The sequence below is a fragment of the Gossypium hirsutum genome, chromosome D05, assembly GCF_007990345.1.
Source record: "Gossypium hirsutum isolate 1008001.06 chromosome D05, Gossypium_hirsutum_v2.1, whole genome shotgun sequence".
In the NCBI taxonomy this organism is placed as follows: Eukaryota; Viridiplantae; Streptophyta; class Magnoliopsida; order Malvales; family Malvaceae; genus Gossypium; species Gossypium hirsutum.
The window spans coordinates 30557029-30584805 of NC_053441.1; the positions used below are offsets into that span (position 1 = coordinate 30557029).

Here is a 27777-nt window from a genome sequence, read left to right on the forward strand (position 1 = left end):
TCAAATGTTGGTTGTTCTAGACATAAGTATTCTTCTAGAATGACTAATTTGAACAAAAACAATACAAACAACAATTGTTCTTAATAAGAGTAGTTCCGAACAACAATTGTTTTCAAAAGATGGTTATTCTAGACTAGAACTTTGTTATGAACATAGGTATTATTAAATAACGAATTATTATTGTGAAAAAACACTAAAAATGATAGAAGAGATATTAAACTAGGTATATATAGGATGATTATTTTATATATGTTAAAACTCTACAGTAAAATTAAATGGGAGACACTTATATAGTAAAATAATAAAAAATTATTTAAAAAAGTTTGACATATGGCAATATTTGACTTTTTGTTGTAGAATTAAAATTTCATACATGTACATGGCAAAAGAGAATATTGCACAATATTTTTGAGTAAATTATTTCATTTTTCTTCAAATCCTTGGCTCAGAATGACCACCTTCTGTAATAATTTAAATTAAAAAATGAAAAACAATCAAAGAGATTGAAGTATGATTATAATGTGGAGAGATGATGAAAAATAGCTAAGAAGTTGAAACCATGGTTCCAACATAACCAACACCCGCGATGAAGAAGGCTATAGATTGCAGGAAGAGGAAAATGAAATAGCGATTCTTCCCGAAGGCTAAATCATAGCATCCACAAAAGAAAAGGTATGCCCCAACTCCAAGCTCTAGTATATGGACTCTGTTTATTTAGTATCCAACCACAAATTAGTCACTCAATGTTAATTAAACTTGTAACATGTTATACGGTATTCAAGAGTAATTACCTATCTCCAATTCGAAAACGAGGTTTCCTGGGTGCTTTTCCACCCAATTTAGTCTTGAGACCATCTCCCAATTTCTCAGTAACAACCCATTCATTCACTCTTCCGGCCTCCAACAGACCAATAAATGTCGCCTTTGTCCGATGTAATGACATCACATTCTCAAAAATAATCCAAAATAAGACTAGATGCAATGACCTTGGAGTTCCAACAGCATTGAGAAGAGTGACAATGGAAGGAATATAGACAGCACCCCACTTTGGAACTTCAACTTCAGGAACAAGAACAGTTGCAGGCAAAACAACACAGTAGAACACAAATGTGACAATGTGTGCCACTATCTTTCGGACAAAGAAGAAGCTGTAGATCACATAAAACTTCTTCCACAGTGAAACTTTCTGCAATAATCAACACTCCATTCAGTAACTTACACACACACACACACACACACACACACACACATATATATAAGAAAATGAATGATTTTGGGGATTATATATGAACATACCTTATTTCTTATGATCTCCATTGCCATTTTTTTAAAGAGGTTTGCAGGGCCACATGACCATCTATGTTGTTGATTTCGGTAGGCATTGAAAGTACTTGGCAGTTCATTTTTCACCTAAATTAATCAGTAATTTGTATGGTCAAAAATCATTTTTATATTATATAACTACTGCCTATGTTAATCGAAATCATGAGTTTTAAACGAAAGTAGTAATTATACCTTGAGGTCACCGACATAAACGAATTTCCAGCCTTTAAGACTAGCTCGGACAGCCAAATCCATGTCTTCCACTGTTGTTCTGTCTTTCCATCCTCCAGCTTCATTGATTGCTGAAATTCTCCACACACCAGCCGTCCCTGCCATCATATATATGCCTCATATATTTATACTTACAAAGTTTTGTTTATGAGAGGACTTAAAAGCTGTTTATGGATGCCGTAAAAGCTTAATTCAATTGGTATAGTCTACTATATTTGATAAAAAAGGAGAAATGCTTTGATGGGAATGCATTTGAAATTTACCATTGAAACCAAAAAAAGCATGGGTAGATGACCCCACTTCTTGCTCCACTATGAAATGGTAATCCAATGACATCTCTTGCATCCTTGTCATTAGGCATTCATCTGAGTTCACTGCAACACATTACCCCAAATCTCACAATTATCTCTAAATGAGTAACACGTCCAGTATCTACCAAACTAATATATTCATGGTTAATGTATCGACATGTATAAAAGGATGGTCAGTTATGCTACTTAAACTACAACTTTAATCCATAAGAAATAGTCAAGCTTTTACATATATAATGTCCTGTTGATCATGCATGGAGTTGCCATGTTTGAATATATATTTATATATATTATATATTACCCTTTTTTTTTTAAATTTGGGTTAAATGACAATAGTTTTCCCCACCAAACTGTGTAACCTAGCAACGTGTTGTGTACAAAGATATCATTAAAAACAGTAATTTATGTGTTACGATTCATACAACTTATAAATTATTGTTCATTTTGATTTATTAGGATTCATTTTTTTTTTTCAAAAAAAAGTTCTTGCAAGTTAAAAGGTACTGTAAGTATTTATGTTTCTAGATTAACTCTAATACATAATCTATGTAGGATTCATGGCTCGTCCGAGCATGACATCTTTCCCATTCCATCAAAATCCACTATTCTCAATAGCAGAAAAGTAATACGTACCTCATAATCAAATTTTTTTCAGTCTCGTAACCAGTTTTGATATTAAATGTCACGATGGATCTTGTTTACTTTCATCAATCTAACGAGTGAAATGAATAATGATTACTAGTATCTTAAAATCAACTCTAGCGAAACTCTATACGTTACATAGAATTGATGAAGATCGTGCATCCGTGGGCAAACAACAAAAGGATAGTGGGAGGACCACCGATATAAAAACATATGTTTCACGCAAAAACTAAAGCAAAAGAATGTTAAGGAAGGTCTAGCAAAGGGGGGGGGGAGGATTTAATGAATGTTACCAAATTTCCAACGAGCTTGAACAAGCCCAAGTTGAGGGTTGTTGACAAGAAAAGGGATGGTGCGGGTTAGAAAGTGTGGCTCAGGCTGGAAATCGGCATCGAAAATGGCCACATAATCACATTGTTTAACATAGCTATGTTTCATCCCTTCTTTTAGAGCTCCTGCTTTGTATCCATTCCTGTTGTCCCTTATCTCGTACTTTATATTAATGCCTTTGCTTGCCCATCTTTGACATTCCACTTGCACCAGTGTCTACAACACAATGTTACTATTGTTACTTAAAAATCTATGTAAAAGCTCCATTAAAATGTTTAACGAGAGAACCTTAATGGCAGGATCTGTTGAATCATCAAGCACTTGAATTATGACCCGATCAGCTGGCCATGAAAGTCCACATGCAGCTCCAATTGACAACTGATATACCTATATATCCAACATAACACTAAACCTAAGCAAATTTATCTATATAGACATATATAAATCAAGCGAAGTGTACGAACCTCTTTTTCATTATACATTGGGATTTGAACTAAAACCATGGGATAACCCAAATTACCAAGCTCAACATCATCCTTCATTGGCTCCCATTTGTACATTTTCTCAGGTTTTCTCCGAAACAACTGGACAAACACTATCACAATTCCCATATAAACCCTTTCAATGAAAAGCATTACAGACATCGCCAAACACAAAACCACCAGAACTTTCAAAACTGGCACCACCAATGGCAACTTGGTTTGCTCCCAAATCAACTCAATTTGGCCTGTAAACTCCATCTGGATAGCTCTAATGGAATACCGATTAGAGACAGATGAGGAGCTTGCCTGTCTGAGAAACTAGAGTTACTATATATGGTTTGGTTTTATAAAGAAAGAAACAGGTTGGGTTTGCGAAAAGAACACGAATCTTTGTTTGGTTTGGTTTGGTTTTTTGCAAGAGGGGTGTGTGACTGTGAGTGATTATTTGGTTTTGCTTGTGAGTTACGAATAGGCAATGTTGTAGAGACAGCAAGCTGGACTTTGTGTGGTCAGTAAGTAGATCAAAAAGCACTCCATTACAGTTGCAGATCCACTCCCAAATTTATCACTAAGTATGAACCCACTTTCCAATCTTCCTATACAAAATTTACAAACCAATAAAAAAAGAAGAAGCAAAATTATATTATATATATTCAAAAAGGTATAAAATGCTTACTGATCAGAGAGAGTTTAAGACTCTCTCTGCACTATATTCTCTTGCTTATAGAAGAGAGACCTCACTAATTAAGAGCTTGATGCTGGAAGAACAAGGCCTCTGTACATATATATATATGGATATATGAGATAATATATTATAAAGCATAATTGGTCAAAAGGAAAGAGAATGAGGATCTTAAACCAGCAAAGGTAGTCCAACTCCTGCAGCCTTTGCTTTATAAATTCATTTTTTAAATATAAATTTAATCTCACTTCCAAAAGTGTTTAGGATGAAAGAAACAGCTAGGAAATTTGATATTGGTTTAGTTGATTAAATAATAAGTTCTTAGTTGGTAATAAAAAAATTAATCAACTTTTTTTTGTTATATTAAATAAAGGTGGCTTGGTTTATAAAAAAAAATCGAAATTAATAAAGGTGGTGTGCGTAGAACATAACTATCATCATTTGCAAATTATACAGTAACCATTAGTAAAAAATTGTTAATTGAGTAGGGAGAGAAGATTTGAAGTTTAGATCCTGGGTGCTACATGTTTAAATTAAGCTTAAATCTATCATCATTTGCAAATTATACAGTAACCATTGGAAAAGTTGGTAAATTAAGAATCTTTTGCTCCCATGATGGCTGCAAATTGATATCAGTAGTTTGGTGTAATGGTAAGGCACAATTCATTTTTAAAGGGAGAACATAAGTTCGAATTTTGAAGACAACATTGTTGAGAGAGATAATAACAAATTCCGAACATAAATAGTAAAACAAATAAAGCCAAAATAAAATTATTGAAGTGGAATATTTAAAAGCAGCATTATCTCAATTGCAAGGCACATAGTAGAGTGAGAAATAATAAAAACGAAATTTGGGGATATTAATGATGAAATTAGAAGTGGGATCTCGTTATTACAACCAAAATTTGTGTCTAGATTATCCATTTATTCATTATTTTATCATAATAACTTATATTCAATTATTTAAGTAGAATGGTGCGAATGCGGTAGTAAATTATAGGGCCGTTGAGAATGTTTTAGTTGAGTTAATGATAGGGCAATTTCATCTCCAAATCAAAATGCAGAAGCTGAGGCCAGTGTTTATATGCATTTTAGCACTTGATCATAATCATTTTGGTCTCTAAACATAAAAAATATAAAAATTTATGATGTTGCACTATAAGATTGTACCACATCACTTGAAATTAAAAATTTTACATAAATTTTCAGGTGATGATTTTTGTTCTCATTTTTTATTTTTACCAATTTCAAGCAGTTTTCAAGTCAATCAGTCCAACCCCTTTATTCGGAGCATTATATCGATCGGTTGTCAATTTGTCTGATCCACTTTTATATCAGTAACATTGATCAAATCATCAAATAGATCTAATTATTAAGTTCAAATATCAAAATGGAGAAAGACAAAAGTAAAAGCGAATTTTAGGAAAGATTGCTTGGGAAGTTGACTTTAAAGGAGCCATGTGGGGGAAAAGAAGTGGTGATGATGATGAATCATAACTTGGCCAGCAGGCAGGAAATTAGATGTACCGATAATCCTTATGTTCTCGTTCTCTTCAGGGATTGGCATTGTGATAAGAAAAAGATATATTCATTCATAAGAAACATTATTTTAGGGCAGAGAATAGAGAAAGTCCAACCAACTTTTCTGATCAAACAACATGGTTGAAACAAACCCTACCAATACCAGCAGTGTGTGAAATAATATCACCAACTATATACTTTCTTCCTAATGGTTGAAGGAATGTAAAATTAGGATTATGATTCCTTATATTACGGATATTTGGTTTATTTGATTAGACGGTAGGATTTCACGTAATATAAATTTATGTAAAAGTATATTTTATTAAATTGTGTTTGTTATAGAAATTTTTTATCTTTATTAATTTTCATAAAATTATGATAAATTATATTACTACAACCTTTACTTTTTATTACAATTTATATGTTGATAAGTAAATATAGAATGTTGAAATAAATTTATAAAATATATAAAGTTATAATGATTGCATCACCAACCATAATTAATATATTAATAAATATAATAATAATTAGAAATTGATTTAAAATTTAAAATTACACCCATAATCTAATATGAGCTGTAATGAGATTACACTTTATTTTTAACCGTTACGAGACGGAAATGATTTAATATTGATTTAAAACCGAAACATGAATATTAAAAACAAGCAGAGCATGGGAACCAAAACCAGCAAAGTGTTGTTAAAAAAAGATAGGAAGGCCGCTGATATGAAGTCTTTTAAGTAATGCAGTTGAGTTGAGATGATGCAAGCCCCTGGTTTCTTACTAAAATAATTACATTTTAGTAAAAAATGATTAAATTGAAATAGCCTAATTAATGCTTTTTTATTACTCATCAACATCATTCCTGGATCTTTAACCCTTTTCCTTTCAATATTATAATTTTATATCAATTTTATTTAACAATTTGGATCATAATTAACATCTCCTCTCCTCTCTTCATTACTTAAACTATCTTTAAAACATTCTTATATAGCAGTTTAGTTTAAATGCAATTTCACCATTTTATTAGCTTATATCTTTATCATTTTCAAAGGATTAAATTTATTTTTTTATCATTTTTAGGGGTCAAAGCATAATTTTATCTTTACTAGTTTAAAATTTATAAATTTTTGTACAGGGGTCTAAATGGAAAAAAAAATCATTTTAGGGGAGTCGGGGCCCTGCTAATCCCATCCACTAGTTTGAGTACTTTTTAAAAAATAGGTATTGAGTTTTTATTTTTAGATATTTTGTAATTTTAAATTATTTTTTATGGTGACGACATATAAGAGAAATAATTTCATGTTAACATAAATTATGTGCAAGTTGCTACACCAACACCAATTAAAAAACAAGGTTTTAGTCGATTAAAAAATATAAACATTAAAAAATAAATTTATTATAAAACTTCCATATTTGTTTTCCTTTGTTTCACTTACAAGTAATTTGTTTGGTTTGGAATATTAATATTAAATTCCAGGGATGATGCGATCTCATCTTACTCAAAATTGATATTTTCCTTTCCTTTGGGTTTCAACAGAAGCTTTAAATTGCTTGAAGGACACAAGCACTTCATTCGTTTCTTAATTTAGGAAATCTCTAACTATTTTCATATTAATCTTTTGGAATTCAACTCGTGAAATCCACCTTAATTGGGATGCTAAATATTTTAATTTCTTAATTTTATAAGCTTTTATAATTGTAAAAATTAAGATATTAGAAAGCATTTGGGGTGATTCAAGTGAAGGTAAAAGTTGTAAACAAAATTGAGTTTGGGGTAGAGACATAAAAACCACCCTTCCCATCCTTAAAATTTTGTCGCATCAAATGATGAGCAACATTCCACTTCCTTCTCAACATATTCTGCGAACAATACATCTTTTTTTTTTTTAATAGCAGATGCCTTTCCCTTGGACAATTTACGAATAATAGTAAAGTGCTCAATGAGATTCAACCAATTCACTTCATTATTTATATCACATTTTGTTTACTTCTACTCATTTATCTTGATACTCCCCTTTTAAGTGCAAGGCCCTAAAGTTCAGATTCTTTAACTCTTTTAGGGGAAAAAAACTCCAAACTTTGGAACTATTTTCATCAAACAATTAAATGCATAACCATAGTTTTTCATCAAAATACTTTGCTTGCACTTCTTGGACCACAATGCTCACTTCCTATCATCAATGTTTGATGAGTATCAAATATGAATATATGGTATGCATAAAATTTTTATAAGTTCTTCATATATTGAAGGGTTCCTTGTCAAGTTCCTACGTAACAGATAACATGCATTTTTCCAAGAGCACGTCGATTGGTAGCAAACCAAACTATTGGAGTTCGAAGCAAAAGTAATGTATCTGTGACCATAGTGCAGACTCTTCATTTCCTTTTCAAAGTACCATGTCAGATACATGTCCAATGAATATCCAAACATGCGTATAGGCTACGACTCTCCAAATGTGCATGTATATAAGTTTAAAAAGTTTGATCATACCCATGTTAGATATATACTCTTATCCAATCCTCACACCTAGTCCAAGTTACATTGGCAGCGACTGTTTAGGATTTTCTAATTATGCAAAACACCTTTTTAGGGTTACCATCGCTTGATTTGGTTTTTCCTCTTACATTGCTATTTTGTCCTCATATACATAACCTACATAAACTTAGGGTCACAAGAACAACTCCACAAACAATCCCTACACAAACCGTATGAACTCTAGCAAGGAAATCAGCTTTAGCAAGAAGCATAGAGCCAATCCTAGATTCTGACCGAAAACCGGATTGTCATCGAGACAGAAAAGACTCTCAATAACTATAAAAAAATATTGAACAAAATGATAAAATACCAATCACAGGGAGGGGTGTTACATTCAAAGTAATTATGGTTCATCATGCTTGATTGAAGTGAGCTTGCTGATGATGTCTCATTTGATTACAAGAGTATCACGCTCTTTAGACCATGGAAATAGCCCCGTGGACTTGTTGATGAGGTCTCATTTGATTAGAAGAGTGTCAGTGTCATGCTCTATAGACGACGGAAATAGCCCTGTCTTTATAAATTGAGATCCCCGACTCTCCTAATACCTCACGACACCAGAAAATCACAACTATTACATGCAAAACTACATGTAATAAAAGGTATCAAAACAGAATCACAATCCCGGTAGTTTCATCTAAAAAGGAAGTAGTCTTATTCCATCATGCTCAGAAACTAATCCTACGTGAAAAGAGCAAAATAAAATGGCGGGATGGAAAAGAGAAACTGGTTAATGACAAAAAATCTCAGCAAGTGTCACGGTCAGGATGTTAGGTACTAATCATTTGACTATAAGGGATACCTTCAGTAGAAAGAGATACTATACAACAGCTTCCTACGGTGCTTATTCTCGAAAGAAACCATAATATCATCAATCGAATCCTCCCATGACTCAACAGCTTCGATCTAAGCATGAAAATCATAGGAAAAAGAAATATATCAAACGCAACAGCCTACTGATGAAATATCAAGCATAACAGAATATCAAAAACATTACATGACATGAAATGCACCTGTTCACATAGATCTAAAGCAATACGAGCTCCTATGGCTGCTTCCTCGTGATTATCTTTAACCTCTAAGTTGATCACCAGCACACTTTTCAGGAGAACTTGATCCCGGTTGTGCAGATCTGCCATTATTAGCACATTCAAGATGATGAGCAAAAGAAGTCACAAGGGACAAAAGAAAAAGAAAAAGAAATTCTAACTGGATCAAACGATTCTAGGGTCATCAAGTAACGTAAGCGTATCTGAACATGTAAACAGAAAAGCATTATACAAAGAGGACTAGACAGACTAAGTTTGACATGAGCCAACAGGCAACAACTTATAGGACGCAAGCGGAATCATCTGCAATTGGTGCCTTCCAACATTACCTTTGATGATTTTCAATCGACAGGTAAAATTAATTTATATCTGTGAAATATCTGAGAAAATTCATATGCCATAAAGTTCCAAAGAAAAGAACTAGTTCCATGAGCTTACGAAAAAAAGTTACAATTCTAAGGTATAAAATAAAATAAATGTTTTGAGGAAAGGTTCATTGGAAATAGATTCACTAATCCAGCCAACAACTTATCCTAGACAAATAGAAGTTCAACTTTCCAAAATGTATTCTGCTACAAAACTCGTAGAAGTAATGAAATAAAGTCTCCTGCAATATTAAGCTCCCTTACCACTGAAAGCTTGTTCTTGACCTATACCTTGACCATTTGGTAAATCCTTTCTCCGATGACAGCATTAGAAGCTCGATTTAAGTTGACATTGGTTCATGTTCTAAGGAAAGGAGAACTTCTAAGTCCTAATCTGTTCCCACCATGTAATTTTCCCAAAAAGTCATGCAACATACCATACACCTCGGGACATGTCTAACTAACATAGCAGACAAAATCATGAGTTTCTATAACGAAATAACATTGGAAATTCAATAAGAAAATTAAGATGGCAATGACATCATGACTTCCAGTTCATCATATGATTCTCAAAGCAACATATAAAATTGTAATTGGTATATTTAATTTTCTTTTTCTTTTTTTATGCATCTGGAATTCATATCTCCATACCCCCAATACAATTTATTCACAGAAAAAAATGAAGAGTTGGAGCTTCACAATTCACATCAACATCCCAAAGACTAAAACTTTATTCATTTTCTGAAGTAAAAACAAAACATAGGTTCAATAGATAAATTAACTAAATTTAACATTTACTCAAACAGAAGGGTATCAAAATTTTCATCTTTCCTGAATATTGTCACGTAACCGATAATCTCAAACAAGAACATACTAATATGAATTACAAATCTAAATAAAGTTCAATAAATCCCATAGAATTCCTAGAAGGATTATTAATATTGTACGAGTATAATTAAAGAGATGGAGCTGAACCTTCAAGAACCATATCAAAAACCTTCTCTTCAAAAGTGAAAACAATGTCAAAACAACCATCAGCAGCATTGTCTTGCCAACGCTGGGGCGCCAATTTGACACTCAAGTTTCTTTTAAGCATCGGCAATATCCCATTCCGCTTATACCTGGAAAGAAAAAAAAAAGAAACCCACTCTCGGTTTACAAATTTCAATAGAAATTGAAAGTGAAAAGTAAGAGAAGAGTTACAGCTCTGGGTCTTTGCGGCGGAGGTCGTCGAACATGTGCTTGTAAGGGGTCCCAAACTCGTAAACGTTGGGTTCTCTGAGAGAAGGACCAGGGAGTTTGACGTGAGCCCCGGTTCCGTAGGAGGAAACATCGAAACCCTGCTTCTTGAGGAGGGAGTGGGCCTCCATGCTACGGTTCTGGTTGGATGAACAAACCATGGCGTATCGGAATTTCATGGTGTGATGCAAATGCTAGTTGATTCACAATGGATGGAATGGAAGGTCAGGGCTGTTTATTCAAGATCCAAAATCTGAGTCTGGATCCATATTTGGAGTATATGAACAAAAATACTTAAGCCCGTTAAGACATGGGTTAGGTTTAAGGCCGACATTGATTTCAAAAATATATAAATAAATAATTAAAATTTTTAAAAAATTATAATATTGTTTCAATAGTAGTTTTTTTTATGCTGATTTCTTTGAATAATTTATTCAAAGATTGGTTCAATTCTTATGATTGGATCAATATACTAACTTTTTAATATAAAACAATTTAATTTTTTAAGAAAGCAAACCAAATCATTTTAAAAAACCACTGATTGAGCGGTGATAGGAGACGAATTTCAACATGCCTTTGCAAGATTGGAACATTGGTTAGATAAATTATACTGATGTATGCTGATTGACTCTCAATTCGATTAGTATTAGCATTGTTGTCAATACAAGAAAACATGAGTTTGAATACGTTGAAACACATTATCTTCCAATTTATGGGTTGAAAAAGGGATATGATTAATTCTTGACACCAGTACTTTCATCAAACAATAAATCTCTAAACCTATGGAAAGAAACATAAAGCAGACAGTCTGCAGCAACATTTCCTACTCATTAGTCTATCCTTGCCCAGCAACCAAAGAAAATATTGCACTCGATGCGATAATTTGCTCCTCCATATAACCTCCCATATTTGGTCCTTCACTCCCCAGTGCTCACAAACTTCCTATACTACTGAAAATCTCTCAATTGAAGACTCTTTCGATACATATTGATCATCCCGGCTAAATGAAGCAGAGTTGTTTGATTAAGTTTATTAGCAAAAGCTACCATTTGGCAGTACCATATCACTGACCAAGCATCGAAATTCAACAATTCCACCGAATCTGTCCAAGAACGAACATTTCGACCATTCCCAATTTACCAGCGAACATCATTCCAGATTTTGGAGATGGGCCATCAAACCAAGGACCATTGGGTTCGATTCATGCTAATAGGACAACCTTCTCCAAAACTATACTTAGCCATAAATTAACAAAACCAATCAAGAAATGTATATTATAATCTAAAATAAATATCTCAGATTGGTACAAAAAGCTGAGATAAGGCTGGTTTAATAAGCCGAAAACAATCTTTATCTATTTATTTATTTAAGAATAAAGTTTGTTTTCTTCTGCTGTTAATTTATTAAATTTTTAAAAAAGTTGTAAAAAAAAGACGATGTAAGAACAAGCCAAAAACAATTGTCCAGGTGCCCGACGATGTAGTAATTTCTGACGTGTATTGATTAATTTGTAGTAATACAGTATTAATTACTATACAATGTTGTAAATATGTATACTCATAACCTTCATTCCAAACTTTGGCTTAAAATCTTGGACGAAATAGCATAAGGAAATTGTTACTAAACATAATTATAAGTTAAATTAAAAAAAAGAAACAAATAGTAAAATAATAATAAAAAAGAAAGAACAAATTAAAAATTAAAAAAATAACCTGATAACCTTAATTTACCTAAGGAACAAAATTAATAAATCTTGTTCCTCAAAACCCAAAAATTTTAAATTCGCCTAATTAGTAAAATCAATCAATTTTGCTCCTAAAAAATAAAATCTTAAAAGCATGCAGGTGCATTGAAATCTCTTATGGTTACAAATGCAATTGAATGAGCAGCGATGTTAATGGGTTTCAAACCATCAACAAGCTTCGGCTTCAACTCTGGTATCTCCATCGAGTCTAAAAGTTCTAATGGTGTTCCGTTCAATAATACAACACTGCTTAGGATGTTTCCATCTTTTGGAGTCAAATGATGCTCTTCTCGTTCTTTATGCCCTTTAAATTCAAAATTTAGACTCCCACCATTTAAATTTAGATCATGGAAAAGATCAATTTCAAAAGAGGTATTTTTCGATAAGTTGATGAAAACGAAAGAAACCCCAGGCTGCAACCAAACAAAAATTTAATAAATGAAAAATTAAATTAAAATTAATTGAGACAACCAAAATAATAAAAATTACCTCCTTTTTGGAACAATGAGAGTATACACGTAAATGTGGAGAACCCTTATGCGTGACTAAAAGAACTTTACTCCCCCATAACTTTATGCCACAAAAGCGCACTGCAAAGGATATTTTAACAAATAAAATTAAAGGAAATGAAATTAAAACAAATACTATGGAAAATATATGAAAGATACCCGTAATAATCCGGATTAGGAACAAATGTGGTAGTATTAAGAAGAGCATAATTGCCCCCAGTCAAAGCCTGTCTACAATAAACTTTGTGGTTATAAACTGATGTCATTCCCAATTGGTCCAAGTACCTGATGGGGTCATAAGTTAATCATCAGATTTTAATAGGCCCTTGAAAACAATCAACAAATAAAAGATTTAAAAAACACTTACCAAAAGCCAAAAGCAAATGTATACGACACTAATTGGCCACCACTATTATAAGCTCCACCCGATTCACTAACCCATGCACCAGACCATGGTGCAAATTTGTCAATAGCATTTAAAACATCTTTAAATGTTTGAGCAATTTGAGTCAAGAAAAATGGATCTTGGACACAACGAACCACATCTGGGTTATTACCTGTATTAATCATCAATAAAATTAAACAAATCATGGCAACACAAATTAATAAAAAATATATATTTTTTAATTGATAAATAGATAGATACCAGGTCCAAGATTATAAATATGATGTGTAACTCCATCAATAACATCATGTCCTGAAGCATCCAAAAAAGTATCAAACCATTTCTTGTCATAGAAACCTCCCGGGCCTAAAATCTTAGGTTGAGTTTTAGGATTTGGATACATCTCTTTTACAAGATTTTTAAGTGTTGCCATATCTTTTGCATATTGTTTAGCTTCAATCTTAGCACTAACTCCTGATCCACACAATTCATTTCCTAAAAAGAAAAAAAGAAAAAAAATTGCATTTGATGAAAGTCAATAGTATATAAACTAACTTGAAAATGTATAAAATAAAATATTAATATTAATCAAATACCTAATTCATAAGAGTCAATTTTATATCCTTTTGAAATTGTATAATTCATGAGATCTCGAACATTATGTGAATACCAATCACCAACCCAAAGAGTCTTTTCAGTTTCAGACTCTTTTCTTCCAATAAGAGCATTTAAACCAAATGTAACTTTGGCTCTACAACATAGCTCATATCATAATTATTATTTAAAAACAACATAGATGTCGTAAACTTATACCTAGTTTGATTGAAAAACTCATTGAGTTCATCCCATCTCTTCATGTCAAGACATCCAATGGAGAAACCAAATAAGAAGCCCTTATCTTGTTTTTGGAATGGTTGGCAGTTCTCAATATTGTTTCGAACGTTGTACACCACTTGATCTTGCAAAGAACCTCCAACTCTAATTCTCAAAGGATGAAATGCTGAAACCATAATTTATTCACCAACATTAATTAGCATATTAGAAGCTACTCATATTAGGAAAAAAGAATCAGTAAACAAAACATTCATTAGAATAACTCCAACACTCGCCTTTTACAGCCTTTTCAAGATTCTTGTTCTTCAAATCCTACAAATGGAATATATAATAAGTAAATAAATCGTCTTTAATCAATGTATACTCAAAATATAAAATAAAATTACCAAATTAAAAAGTCCAGCTTGACCCCACGGGCATTGATCGTAATCACACTTGTTCGTAGGCCACCAATCAAGGGTAACACAAATAAAATCTTCATCAGTTTGAGCAATGGAAGTTGCTCCTACAACCACAACTTCAACTTTTTCAGCTTTTGAGACCAAAAGACATGACAAAAGCACAACAAAAAACATTATACTTCTGAAATTCATCATTGGAAATAACAAACAAAACTAGAATAAATTGATATGATAAAAAAAAATATTGAATCAATTGGCTATTTATAGATCAATAATACACTTGGAAGAGAACTCAAATGGGTTAGAGTTAAGATTAAATTGAAACAATTAAAAGAATTATTTGTATTATAACACTCGAAAGCAATAAATAATATCAATAATCTGATTACGATGAAAGTAGTTTGATTAAGTTTTTTAGTTGGGTTTGTGTTTTATTTTAATTAAAACTGTCCAAATAGGATAGAGTTTGAGTTAGGATTTTATAGATGAGAAAAAGTTAAAATTGATTAGGGAAAATAAACCCACGTCGGCATGTTAAAATCCTTGCCTGGATTCTTTTGCCTCTTTTTTATTCTGTCCAAAAAAGAACATTACCAGCCAACATCATTCCAGATTTTGGAGATGGACCATCAAACCAAACACCATTGGCTTCCATTCATGCTAACAGGACAACCTTCTCCAAAATTATACTTATTCTTCATAACCTCAACTGTCGCAACCCCAATCCACCATAGTGTTTCGGCTTGCAGCAGTCAATCCATATATTAATTAATAATTTCCGACAAAGTGATCCAAAGTGTTTAGGGTAAATTGCACCAATCACCCTAAACTTTAGTTTAAATAATGTTTCTGTCACTCAACTTTCACATCTTACAAAGCTATCACCAGTGTTATCTGATTGTTATAAAATGTTTATCCAACCATTATGTATCATTAATGGACTTGACGTAGCACATCAATTTTGTTCAATAGTGGCATATTTGACATGAAAGTTGAGTGACCTAAACATTATTTTAATCAAAATTTAAGGACAGTTGGTGTACCTGGTAAAAACGGATGTGCCATGTCGGGTAAACGTTAGTCCATTAATGGCAATTAACGGTTGGGTAACCATTTTATAACAACCCGATAACATTAGTGATAGTTTTGTAAGATGTGATATGTGGGTGACTGAAATGTTATTCAAATCAAAGTTCAAGGATGGTCAGTGTAATTTACCCTATATAATTTTGATCACTTTGTTGCGAATTATTAGTTAATTCAAGTATATTTTAAATATTAACTTTTTTCTTTGTTTTAGTTCTTGTTTTTTCACAACTATAATATTTATGAATTGTTGCAAAATTTGTATAAAAATTTAAACAAATAAGTAAAATGTATTTACGTTAATAGATACATCAACTAGTACATCACATAGAAAAAAGAACTAGTTTGCATCTATATCTTTTATCTTATTATCTTTACAAAATTAAAATGCTTAACTAATCAGATACCACAAGTTAGTCAGACACCGATTCAGTTAGAGAATGATTAAAATGTTGTTTTATGTTTAATTAAGTTTATATCACGAGTCAGTCGAACATCAACTCAGTTAAAAAATGATTAAAATTTTTATTCTATTTAAAAAAGTAAATATTATGAGTGGAACGTTTTATATATATATATATGTTTATACAAAATAAAGAACAATGTAAACTTAGAGTATATAAAAAATGTGGGACTTTAACATCAAGATGCTCAAAACTTCAGTTTTGCCGTTTCAGCAAACTTTGCATCATCTTTCTTAGAATTTTGGTATATTTCTTTTCATTTATATTATTAGTGTTACTTATAAAAATTCTTAATAAATTAATTAGACGATAATTCAATTAGAAAGAGACGAAAAACTAAAATTTCTATAATAATTTTGTAATTATTATTAAATAGCTGAAAATATTACTTTTTCTTTTTTTATCAATAATCATTTTTCAAAGATGATCATTAGTTATTATTTTTACTTCATATCCACCTTTTTAATTTATTTTTATTTTCTTCCGCATTCTGGGTGCAAAAGACTCGCATTAGTTTTAAAATTTATATCAAATAAAAGAATTAAATAAATAGATATGTAATTATTAATTATGAACTTTTCTTTTTGTATAAATATATATCCGAATAACCCTTAAAGCATACATATAGCACAAATAGGCTAAGAAAGTAACATATAAACAAACAAAAGAAATGGCTTGTTACAGTGAAAAAAGGAAAAATAAAGTGAGACATGTCACAAGTTATGAAAAACTAAAAATCCAATTTTTGAAAAAAAAAACACCTTTATTCTTAAAATTTTGATATTTTTAAAATAACCATTTAACATTTATATTTTTTACTTCTTTTACAGAATAAATATGAGGTAATTAAAAAACCCAATCACAGAAGTAACTAGATGAATATGACATATACTGAATGCAAAATGATGTATGCGCCTAACATCCATGCAAGCAATCCCAGCCATGCAAAATAAGGAGTTTAATCTGATGATTGTATTATTTTGTAACTCATTCGTTGGATTCAAACTTTTCTTTTCCTTTTCTTTCACACAAAATCATGAAATTGTATTTTTTTTTTCCAACTACAACAAGCAACAACGAAGCAAACATAGGTACAGAAAAAACGATAAGGTCTTGGTTTAGTAAAACAAAAATCGAAAGAGAATCACACATATTGGGAGTCATCCACAGCAGGTGGCTGTTCGTCATCGTCCGACGCTTCCTTCTTGGATCCCATCTCTTTCCTCTCGTTCCATCTTGCCCAAATCCATTTCAGTAAAAAGAAACCACCAATGGCATATACCTGATGGTAAACCAACTGATTTGATTAGAGGAACACCAATTGAAGTAAAATGGTGTTAAGAATGAATGATAAAACAATGTTTTCAAGCCTAACATACAACATTCACAGCAATTTATGTAAATAAATGAAGCATCGCCAACACGAACGTCAGAAGGAACAGTTGGGGATTTGCCTAAACCCGAATGGACAAAATCTACATAACTTGCAGTTTCAAAATATGGGATCGTGGGGAGGATTCCTCCGATGAATCAATGAAGGAGCCACCCAACTATTATGGTAGTTTGAAATGCATTGTTCCGAAACCTCCGAATACATGAAAGGAACATTATAAAAATTGAGCAAACTTGCATCAAACATCCGAGTCAATGTAACATAGACTATGGAAACATTTGTACAGAATCAATACAGGCCTATTCATTTAGGGTTCAAATAGCATGAAATAAACTATCGAAGTCACAAATTTCAGCCAAACAATTTATTTATGCAGTTTTTGGTTTGTAATAATAGCAAAGAATTCTGGAAAATGATGAAAGAAAGGTGGAAGAGAAGAAAATAAAAACAATGCACAAAAGGGTGTGAAAAAAGAAAGACCAAAAAGCATTTATAAATAAATAAATAAAAGATTGGAGATCAATTTCAGAAATATAATCGCTACCTCAAGATAAAGCCAAGATTGCTAAACAGAAAAGGAAGATCAACATCAATATGCAAACCTATAAAATTATGGTAAAAGGTAAAGAAAACCATAACTGCAACTTAGGATTTTACTAATCTATTCTGGATCTTATTTTTCTCGAAATACTAAAGTCCACTCGTGTGACACTTATACCAAACGCATATCTAGACATTCATATGGGGATATGACATTCCGAGAACCCTCCAAATACATGAAAAAACTAAAGAAAAATCAAACATATCCATCTGTGGCACATACACATACACATACCCAAAACTTACACTTGACTCCAATTAACATAGAAACTAACAATATTAGACAAAATGTACATCAAGAAACAACCATAGCACAGGTAAAAAAGAAACAGGGAAATGTTATAGAAATGTAGAAATAGTTAGAATCCCTCATAATTGGATCTTAGCTCCCAATAGAAACAACTAAGGTTGAATATCATATACATCTTGACACCTCCAAGGAAATAAAATACCTAAGAACCCAGAGATGAGGAACAGTGTAGCAACCGATGAAGAGCCTAGGCAGTTTAGATTGAATCATCACAGTCAAGGACGTAGGGCACACTCTAGTACTAGAACCCTTACATTACCTAGGCACAAGGTAGCACTTGCCTAAGTGAAGTAAGCCGTATGTGTGTAATTTTTCTATGCGTGTCAGTATATATAATAAGCATAAGATATATAATTATGATAATAAACGCTGAATAGCTGTCCATTTTACCCTACAAAGCATGCAAAACACATCTCGTTGGAATTTTATTGGCCAATATGCATGATTTCCTCGTGCTCCCACGTCTATTGTTAAAGGACAACATTGAGAAGTAGAGAAATCAATATTTTTATTTTACACTACTAGAAAAACTAAAAGCTAATGAAATTAATGAGAGGTTCAATCAGGCAGATGTTTTCTGCATCTACCAACATAGAAAAGAGCATGCCTAGGTGCACCAAATGTGTACTTGATCAAATGTGGCTCACCCAAAATGATTAACAACGTTTTTGTTGCCACACACAAAGACAGCAGTTAAAAAGCACCTAGGTGCACATCTTCACAGATCCAAAAAAATGTCTTCAAATATTATATTTGCGATGGTGTGCGCTTAGCATTGCTTCTTAGCACCAAACAAATTTTTTTCCAATGAGGCGCATTTGATCAAACGCAGACTGTGTGCCTAGGCAGGTTTTTTGGTAATGCGATAGGCATAAAAGACAAAAGAAAGACAGAAAACACTCTAATCATAATTCTCTTTTATTTCTTTAATTTTCTTCTCATTATTTGTACCTTTATTAGTAAGAAAGGGGATTATGTCAAACTCTTCACTTCTCAATATTTGAGTATTCAGCTATAGACATGAAACTTAAAGAAAATCATGATAAAAAATGGAAAGTGTTCAGTTGGAACATGACAAAGAGACTGAATTTGTCCTAGTTACTCGTTGGGACAGAGTGGAAGAGGGGAGAAGATTCTTGAACGAGGAAAAAGACCCAATGACTTCGAAAGAATTGAATGAGAGCCTCATGTACGGTTCTGTAGAGTGGCAGTAAGGGTGACTTACCTATCAACTCTTCCACTATCACTCAAAAACCCAAACGTAAAGTTGCCAGAGTACCACAAAAAAGACAGAACTTTAAATGTTTTGTAGGGTAAATTGAAACACTCTTCAGGGTTCATTATTACAATCGTTTATCTTAAGCTAATTTTATTTATATGCACAGATGTGTAAAAAAATATGCAGATACTCGTACTGACGGTACTCTACTCAGGCAAGTGCCTATTTAGTGCCTTGCGCTTAAAGCAATATAAAAGAGTTCTTGCACCTAAAGTGCATCTTGTGCTCTTCACAACACTGAATAATATATTAAAAGAAGATCATAGATATATGCTCTTTCTAGGATACACTATTAAACTTCAAAGGTTCTAGAGACTACAGCTCTGACCCTCCATTGCTTTCATCTTATTCCACAGTCGACATTCTTAAAATTTCAGAATCTATCATCGGCAATATACTCCTGAATGCAATCATAAATTTACTCTTTTTGTGATTACAAAAAGAAATAATAATGTCAACCAAATTATTAAATAAAAACTTATGGCTTCAGATTTTAAGCACTGGAAAATACTTCAAAATTTCCATTTACCCTATTATGTTTACTTTCTATTCCCAACAAAGATTGGCATATAAATCACTACCACACTCTTTGAAACGACTCTTTTCCAATGAAACTATAATTACAATGAGATGGAAAAGTCTGGTTCACAGGCATTTCATGGAATAATCATACAACATAACAGAACCAATAATAATAATAAACAACTCAATTAATTCTGACATTTGACAACATCTGCAAATGTTTGTTTCTTTTAACTACATTTTTCGTTACCTAAAACACCCAAAAACAGAAATTATACAAAAAAGACAGTATACCTGCCAGAGAACTATAGGATTAGAAGTTCTCCCAAGGCACTCCTCCGCCTCGAATTCCAACGGCGGAGGATTTTTCCGGCGGTTTCCCATGAAAACAGATGGTGGTTTCGCAATTTCAATTTGCTCCTCTTTTTCAACCGAAGCATCTGGTTTTTCCGATTGTTGGTCAAAGGAAGGGAATTTGAACTCAACTTTGGGTAACATTGAGAAAAAATTTCTGGGTTCTAAAGGATTTTTACTTTTGCTCTGAGCTTCTTTGTTATTTGCGTCTGCCATTGCTTAACTTGGACTTGTTTCTGACTCCAGAATCCATACATCAAGGTTTTCATTTATTAATTGTATCGGCGGAGAGCACGGAGAGGTCACGTGCCTATTGCGTGCTCTTTTTGAATTTTTTATTTTGGTACAAAATATTTTAGACTTTTTAAATTTTAATGAATTTGATTTAAAAAGAATTTTCAACCAATTTTTTTTTATCTTTAATATATATTGGTCAACACCTTTACAGTATTTCACTTCCACAAATATTTGCTATGATGTTGTTTGATTAAGTGGTAAAAATTAAATAAATTTATATTATAAAGTTATTTGATAAATTTGTCAAAATTAATTATTTAATATAATTATATTTTTTGATAATAATTTTTTATTTTAAAACTCAGTTAATTTATAATTTTAATCTTATCAATCTAATATTTTATGTAATTTAAAATTTTAAATAATTTTCTTTCAAAAAAATTTAAATAATTTTATATAAAATATAAATATAATAATTTGATTATTTTATTTGAATTATTTACTTATTTATCCCATTCAACAGTTTTTACTGTTTTATTAAAACTTTTTTATTATCGAACAAGATGGTATGTAGTTAATAACTAAAATATAATGTATTTTAATTTAATACTAAATAATATAAAAGAATTGATGATGCATAAAAAAATTAAAAATAACAACATAGAAAAAGCTAAGTTAAAAATAAAAAAAAATATTCTTTAGAATAGTTTTATACAATAGTAGTAAAGAGTTGTAGATCACAATTATAATTTAAACAAACCAAATAAATACAACCAAAATCAATATTATTATAAAGCACAATTGGAGAATAAGTTAAACAAAAATAAAATCTAAACTCACATTTACGCATTTAAGATCTCAAAATCCTAGGTTTTATTTATTATTTTTGGTCATAGGTTTTATTAAACAAACGAGATTAATTAGGGAGATATTTATTAAATAATTATAATCTAAATATTTTAACTTATGCTGTCTTTAATGAAGAGGATAATCATCCTTTTGGTTAAATAAATACATCAAATGACAAGTATCAACCAATACGTTGATGATCACAATAAATACGATAGGTTTAAATTCCAACTCATTTCGCACAATCCTTGCTCTAAAATCATCGGAAAATGCAGAATAAAGGCTTCGTCATTAAACAAAAAAAAAAAAAAAAGACAACTGACCTGCCAGAGAATTACACGATTGGAAGTCCTTCCTGTCTGGTCCGCCTCAAGCGTCAAAGGCGGTGGAACAGCCGGCCGAGGCTCCGAAAACTTCACCTCATCAGCTGGCTTATTAATCATTTTCTTCTCGTCGCTCAACTGTTTTCCGTTGGGTTTCTTTTCAATCACAACTTCAACACTGCGTTTTCTGTTGAAGGGAAGTTTGGGTAACAATAGCCACAAGTTCTTAGGGAATTTTGAGTTCTTATCTTCGATCTGGATTTCAAGGTTTCTGGCCATATTTTTGAAGAGGAAAGAAAAGCAATGCGTTCGGAGGTGAAAGGTAGCTATATAGCGGTGAATTTTGGAGCTTTTTGCAAAGGGTTTTAAGCTTCTTGAAGATACCAGGCAAAGAGTCTAGAAAATTTCGAGCCTCTTTTTGAGTGTAGCACATGGAATGAAATAAAAAATATAGTACTGGATTGACGGTTGGGAGGGATTTTGATTTGGTTGTCTGTGCGGTTCAGGTATGAAACAGAATTGGTAAACAAAAGGTAAAATTCTGTTATTAGTCCCTATATTTTACATGAATGATTTCGTATTTTTTAATTTATGTATTTTTCAAATTTTAAAATTCCATAGTGGTTAAATTCATTAAATTTTTCCATTTTCAAAATTTGATGTGACAAACATATTATCATAAATGTAATGTCATATCAACTTATTATTTCGACATATTATTCAATAAAAATCTAATTAATGGATAAATGGTAATCATTCAGGTCAAGATTGAAATTTAAATATTTGAAGAGTATAGGGACTTAAAATGATTTAGTTAGAGAATATAAACTAAATCTATAATTATAAGACCTTTAATTGAATTTAATCAAACGGATTTAACTGCTTATGTTTAAAGACAAAATTAAAATTTCAAAATTCGAAAAGTACATGAACTAAAATTGATCAACTCGAAAAATATAAAGACTAAATTTAATTAAATTAAAGTATAAAAATTATATCCACAACTTTCATAAATTATAAAGATTAATAGAAAATTTTAACCTAAATTGAATTAGAAAGAAAGTTTTCTTTTTATTTTTTCCGAAACTTATTTATAGTAATGAGATTATCATCGTTATGTGTATGAACTACAAATTTTTTATTTTGATGGTTAGATCATTTTATTTAAAATATTACTTTGTTAATCTAATTTTTTAAAATTTTTAAATTAAAAGTGATAATTTCAATCAATGATAATGCATCATCTAAAATTGTTTTACATGTATCATATTATAATCTATCAGTATTGGTCAATGATCGGCGAATGATTCATATCATTATTGATATAAAAGAGACAGACATCTAACACGTTTTAATAGATAAGATGTGCCACTTTTTTTTTTTTAACATCATTAAATTTTTGGGCCAAAATCTTTAATGAAAGGATAGTTTAAATAGTAAATTAAGATAAAATAAAAAGTTTAAATATCAAAATTAAAAAAAATGGTATTTCTTAGGGTCAAATAGAGACTTAAGCAGCTAATTCTTTTATTAAAGATATTGTTATTAGTAGTAGTAGTAGATTACAAATTTACAACACACGCATGACACGTGAGTGAAAAAAATCTGTAGAAATATATTATTTAAAGTGATATAAAAATTAAATCAGTTTAAATGATAAAATTAGAAGGTTTAAAATTATGGGTTGTGTATAAAAATATAAAAAGAATACGTTGACTAAAAGCATTAGACGAGTTCCATAGGAACTAGACGTACTAATGGAGCAAGTAAGACTGATTGTTTCCAGTTGTGCTTATTCAATTGACTTGTTCGTCTACGGTTGCTGCTGTTTTGGGTCTTTTGAAGGAGAAGAGGGAAGAATGGTCCTATATTGGGATTTTGAGGAGACACTGAGCTGGTGCCATTTCATTTCACTTCTCGACTCAACCTGGAAGGGTAATGACATCCGGGAGGAGAGAATGAGACAAGATTCAACCCCGTTATAAGCAGGGGACGAGTAAGCAGAAAAAGTGTAACTAATCCATCCATCCCACCAGACCTTTTGGATGGAACCCATGTTGCTGGCACGAGAGGGATCAACGGACCTATCACCCTGAATTAGATGCTCCTCTATCCAATCCCACGGGGAGAGGTATTAGCCTCAGCCTCCAATATGGAACACCGATGAATCTTAGAAATCACCTCCTAATAATATAATTTTGTAAAAAAAAACATAAGTTCATATATTTATCAACAACTAGGTTAAATTGGTTATCATAAAATACGATTATCAAATTCTAACCAATTAAAGTATCATAAAATGAAGGGATGGAATTCATAATTAAACTATAGAAGGAAAAACTTAAGTGACCTAAAACTAAATTCTGAATAGTCATATCAAATATGGAATTCACAAGTTAATAATCTTACTCAACATTAACAATTAAAATACAAATAAATCTAATTAACAAATCATTAACAAGACCATTAACAAAATTATGGTAACTAAATGTTCTATTTTATGTTTGAAACTTGGAATCAAAGGAGTGTTAGTTCTTCTTATCTTTTTTACTAATGATCGTATGCACACATAGTCGATAATATGCAAAGTTGTAAAAAAAAAAAAATTGGTCAAATCATCTTTTTGCTGTTCAACCAGTTGAGCTGTCATTTTAATCATAGAAAAATAAAAAATTTCAAAAATATTCTTAAAAATTCATTGTTATGGTTTTTTTTTGCTACTCGTTCCATGTACAATTATAATTAAATTGTTTCTCTATTTGGGCTATCGTCTTGGGCCTTGAATAGGTCTCGTGTAACATCCTGATACTTGTCCTGATCGTCGGATCTAAGTTATAAAGTGTTACATTCGTTGTCGGAGCAACTGCGATCTAACGACATTCGTTTTGTACCATTAAATAAGTCATTTCAAGTATTACATGCATATGATACGATAAACATTCATTTTCGAGTTTTATACGAGCTTATGAAAGTTCTATTGCAAACCCGAGGTTGAATTGAGACCAAATTGTAAAGAATTTAGAACATCAAATTGACGTCGCAACGTAAGGGGGTTCCTCGTCACGACGCAACATATTGACTAGGTCTCGTCGCAACGATCAATACTCCACGTCGTGTTGTTGCATGGCAACTTGGTTTCCTCGCAATGACAAGCGCTCGATGTCACAACGTGACATACTATTTCTAAATTGTACCATTTTGAAACCAATAAGCTCCACCTAAAAACAAGTTTACATCAATTGCACACCATTCCAACTCGATCATACCATTCTCACTCTACATTTCTAACTCATCTTATCATTCATGCAATAGGATTCATAAAATACATGCCAAAATGTTACACTTATTACAATCCTTAACTTTACCGCATTAACATATTCATTCATATATATAGATTACTAATAGGGCAACATTTTAAGGAATTCCATTAAATATCAATCTCTAGTACAAGAATTCAAACTAGTTGACATCCTCGAGTAACCATTTCAGACATTGAATATTCACAAGTTCACATTTTATACCAAAATTGACTCCACCTAGGTACATGTTGTATAATGAACAAAAAGAGACTTTACAAACATTTAAAATTTTTTATATAAAAATAAAATAAAAAATTTTAATAGGGTAGGTTGAGCTTGGGTTTTAGCATTTTTATTCGGGCTGAGCTTGGGCAAAAATTTAAGCCCATTTTTCAGGCCAAGCTAGGCCCAAGCCTACCAATCAAGCCTAGAATTTTGTTAGGGCTGGGCCCATGGACATCTCTAGCTTAGACAAGCATAAAGTATATTAATATCATATATAAGCTTAGCTTGAACTTGACCCGACTCAACCCATGAGCACCTTTAATATAAATTGTTGAGCTGTTTATTCTCAGATAAACAATTTAATAGTAAGGTTCAATAGCAATACCAATTGGACTAACTTGTCAATTTTAGTAAAGTATGATGATCAAATTTTAACAAATTAAAGTAAAGAAATTAACTTAGAAAGTTAAGGGATGAAGTTAAGAATTATACCTATTTGTTTATACCAAAATTATATAAATGAATATCATATATACTTTATATATATATCTCATGAACATACTAAAATTATGTTCATGAATAAATTATAATATATTATATAATATAAAAGTAAAAAATATTAGTAAAAAAAGAGCATAGCAAACGTTGAGTAATGTAGAGCAATAATGAATATAACAAACATCGATAGTGATAGAACTAATGTAAAGCAATATAGTTTTATTCCAATTTTTTTAATCAACAAATTTTAATATTAATAATATATTTTATGATAATAACAATAATTTAAGATTAAATGCCATGCTAGGACGAAATCAAAAAAATAAATTAGGGGTCAAAATTAAATTGTATATTTTTACAATAGTAAAAATGTAATTTTACTATTTTAATGTAATAGCCCGATTTTAGGCTTAGTCGGAACAGTGGTTTCGGGACCACAAATCCGACGAAAAAAAAAATGTAATGGCTTGAATTTTCAGAGGTGTCGGAACGGTGATTCGAGATCACTAAATTCGACAAATGGGTAGAAAATATTATTAATTTAGTAAGTATAAGTTAAATATGAAGTTAGGAAAATTTTTGAAATAGTGAATAGTGCACTAGAAATAAATATTAAAATAATTAGAATCGAAATGAGGTATCAAGACCTCGGGGATTTTAAACTGAGCCATAAATATTTTTATAAATATTTATGGAGTGTTAAAAAGTTATTATTAAAGTTTCGTTAAGAAATTTTAAAGTTCCGAAAATTAATTGAACAAAAAGGACTAAATTGTAACAAATGCAAAATTTTGGGAAATAATTAAATAGCTTAAATGATAAAAGGAAGAGGGCTTAAAAGGCAAATAGACCCAAGGTCTATTTGGGCTGGACGGCAGAGGCATGAAATCAGCAAGAAAGTAAGGAGAATTAAGGGCAAAATTGGAAAATTGCAAAATTTGCTTAATAAAGTTAGGACCCAAGTGGAATTATCTAGATTTCTCTTCATTTTTCTGAATTCTCATCAGCTAAAACACCATGGAAGGGCTTCTTCAAGCTGGTTCTTCATATTTTTATTACAAGTAAGTTCAATTCTTGACTATTTCTTGAAATTTTTGTATTTTTATGACTTTTACAACTAGGTCCACTTGTTAAATCCATTAGTTTTTGATTTTATGAAAGAAGTTGAAAGTTGATATGAATATGTGCTGGAAGTATATGATGATTTAGCATGAAATTAGAGTTTTAAATTGTTCATATGCTGATTTTATTGAAAGAATTGAATAGAAAGTGAATGTTTGGGACCTAATAGTAAAAGAGTTTGAAGATAGAGTTATATGTGGAAATTCTGAATTTCAATAGTTGTGTAACAACTTATAATGTCTAGTAAAGTACTAATTGAGAAAATTAGATTAATTGAGGGGTTAATTGAGAAAGGACCGAATTGTATAAACTGTGAAATTTGGGGCAAAATGGAAATCAACATTTTGCACTAAAGCAGTTTTGGACAGCAGCAGTAGTGTAACTTTGAAAAATCACCAAAAATTGTAGAGATTGAATTAGAGGATGAATAAAATATGAAATTAAAGCTTATTGAGTCTAGTTTCTTATAAAAGAAATGATGTGAGCAATGGAGTTGTAAATCATGAGATATAATAGATTTTGTGAGACAAGGTCAGAATGAATTCGGGTTCCCCTGTTCTGACTTTGGAAAATCATTAAAAATTGTACAGAAATTATTATGAGTTATAGTTTATATGGTTAGAATCCTT

The 27777-nt window shown here is 31.3% G+C and overlaps 3 protein-coding genes and 1 pseudogene across 5 annotated transcripts; all 4 read right to left on the minus strand.

Moving 5' to 3' along the window:
- Nucleotides 1–395: 395 nt before the first annotated feature.
- LOC107904201 (glucomannan 4-beta-mannosyltransferase 9) lies at nt 396–4063 on the minus strand. Its single transcript, XM_016830488.2, has 8 exons — nt 3302–4063; nt 3126–3224; nt 2801–3053; nt 1818–1928; nt 1516–1652; nt 1297–1410; nt 792–1186; nt 396–706 (listed from the first exon to the last, which is right to left on the minus strand). Exons 1-8 carry the CDS (start codon nt 3575–3577, stop codon nt 544–546), a joined length of 1548 nt encoding a protein of 515 aa, XP_016685977.1. The 5' UTR covers nt 3578–4063; the 3' UTR covers nt 396–543.
- A 4300-nt stretch (nt 4064–8363) lies between these two features.
- On the minus strand, nt 8364–11010 carry LOC107904205 (RNA polymerase II subunit A C-terminal domain phosphatase SSU72). Of its 2 annotated transcripts, XM_016830493.2 has the most exons (5): nt 10679–11010; nt 10451–10596; nt 9075–9193; nt 8864–8967; nt 8364–8742 (listed from the first exon to the last, which is right to left on the minus strand). In XM_016830493.2, exons 1-4 carry the CDS (start codon nt 10891–10893, stop codon nt 8866–8868), a joined length of 582 nt encoding a protein of 193 aa, XP_016685982.1. In that variant the 5' UTR covers nt 10894–11010; the 3' UTR covers nt 8364–8742; nt 8864–8865. The 2 variants fall into 2 exon arrangements, with proteins under 2 accessions (XP_016685982.1, XP_040950599.1); XM_041094665.1 differs by having other exon boundaries at nt 8364–8967.
- Nucleotides 11011–12316: 1306 nt separating this feature from the next.
- Nucleotides 12317–14805, minus strand: LOC107902466 (heparanase-like protein 2; annotated as a pseudogene).
- A 2326-nt stretch (nt 14806–17131) lies between these two features.
- On the minus strand, nt 17132–22498 carry LOC107904206 (uncharacterized). Of its 2 annotated transcripts, none has more exons than XM_016830494.2 (2): nt 22005–22498; nt 17132–17419 (listed from the first exon to the last, which is right to left on the minus strand). In XM_016830494.2, exons 1-2 carry the CDS (start codon nt 22281–22283, stop codon nt 17282–17284), a joined length of 417 nt encoding a protein of 138 aa, XP_016685983.1. In that variant the 5' UTR covers nt 22284–22498; the 3' UTR covers nt 17132–17281. The 2 variants fall into 2 exon arrangements, with proteins under 2 accessions (XP_016685983.1, XP_016685984.2); XM_016830495.2 differs by lacking the exon at nt 22005–22498 and adding an exon at nt 20536–21694.
- Between the last annotated feature and the right edge of the window lie 5279 nt (nt 22499–27777).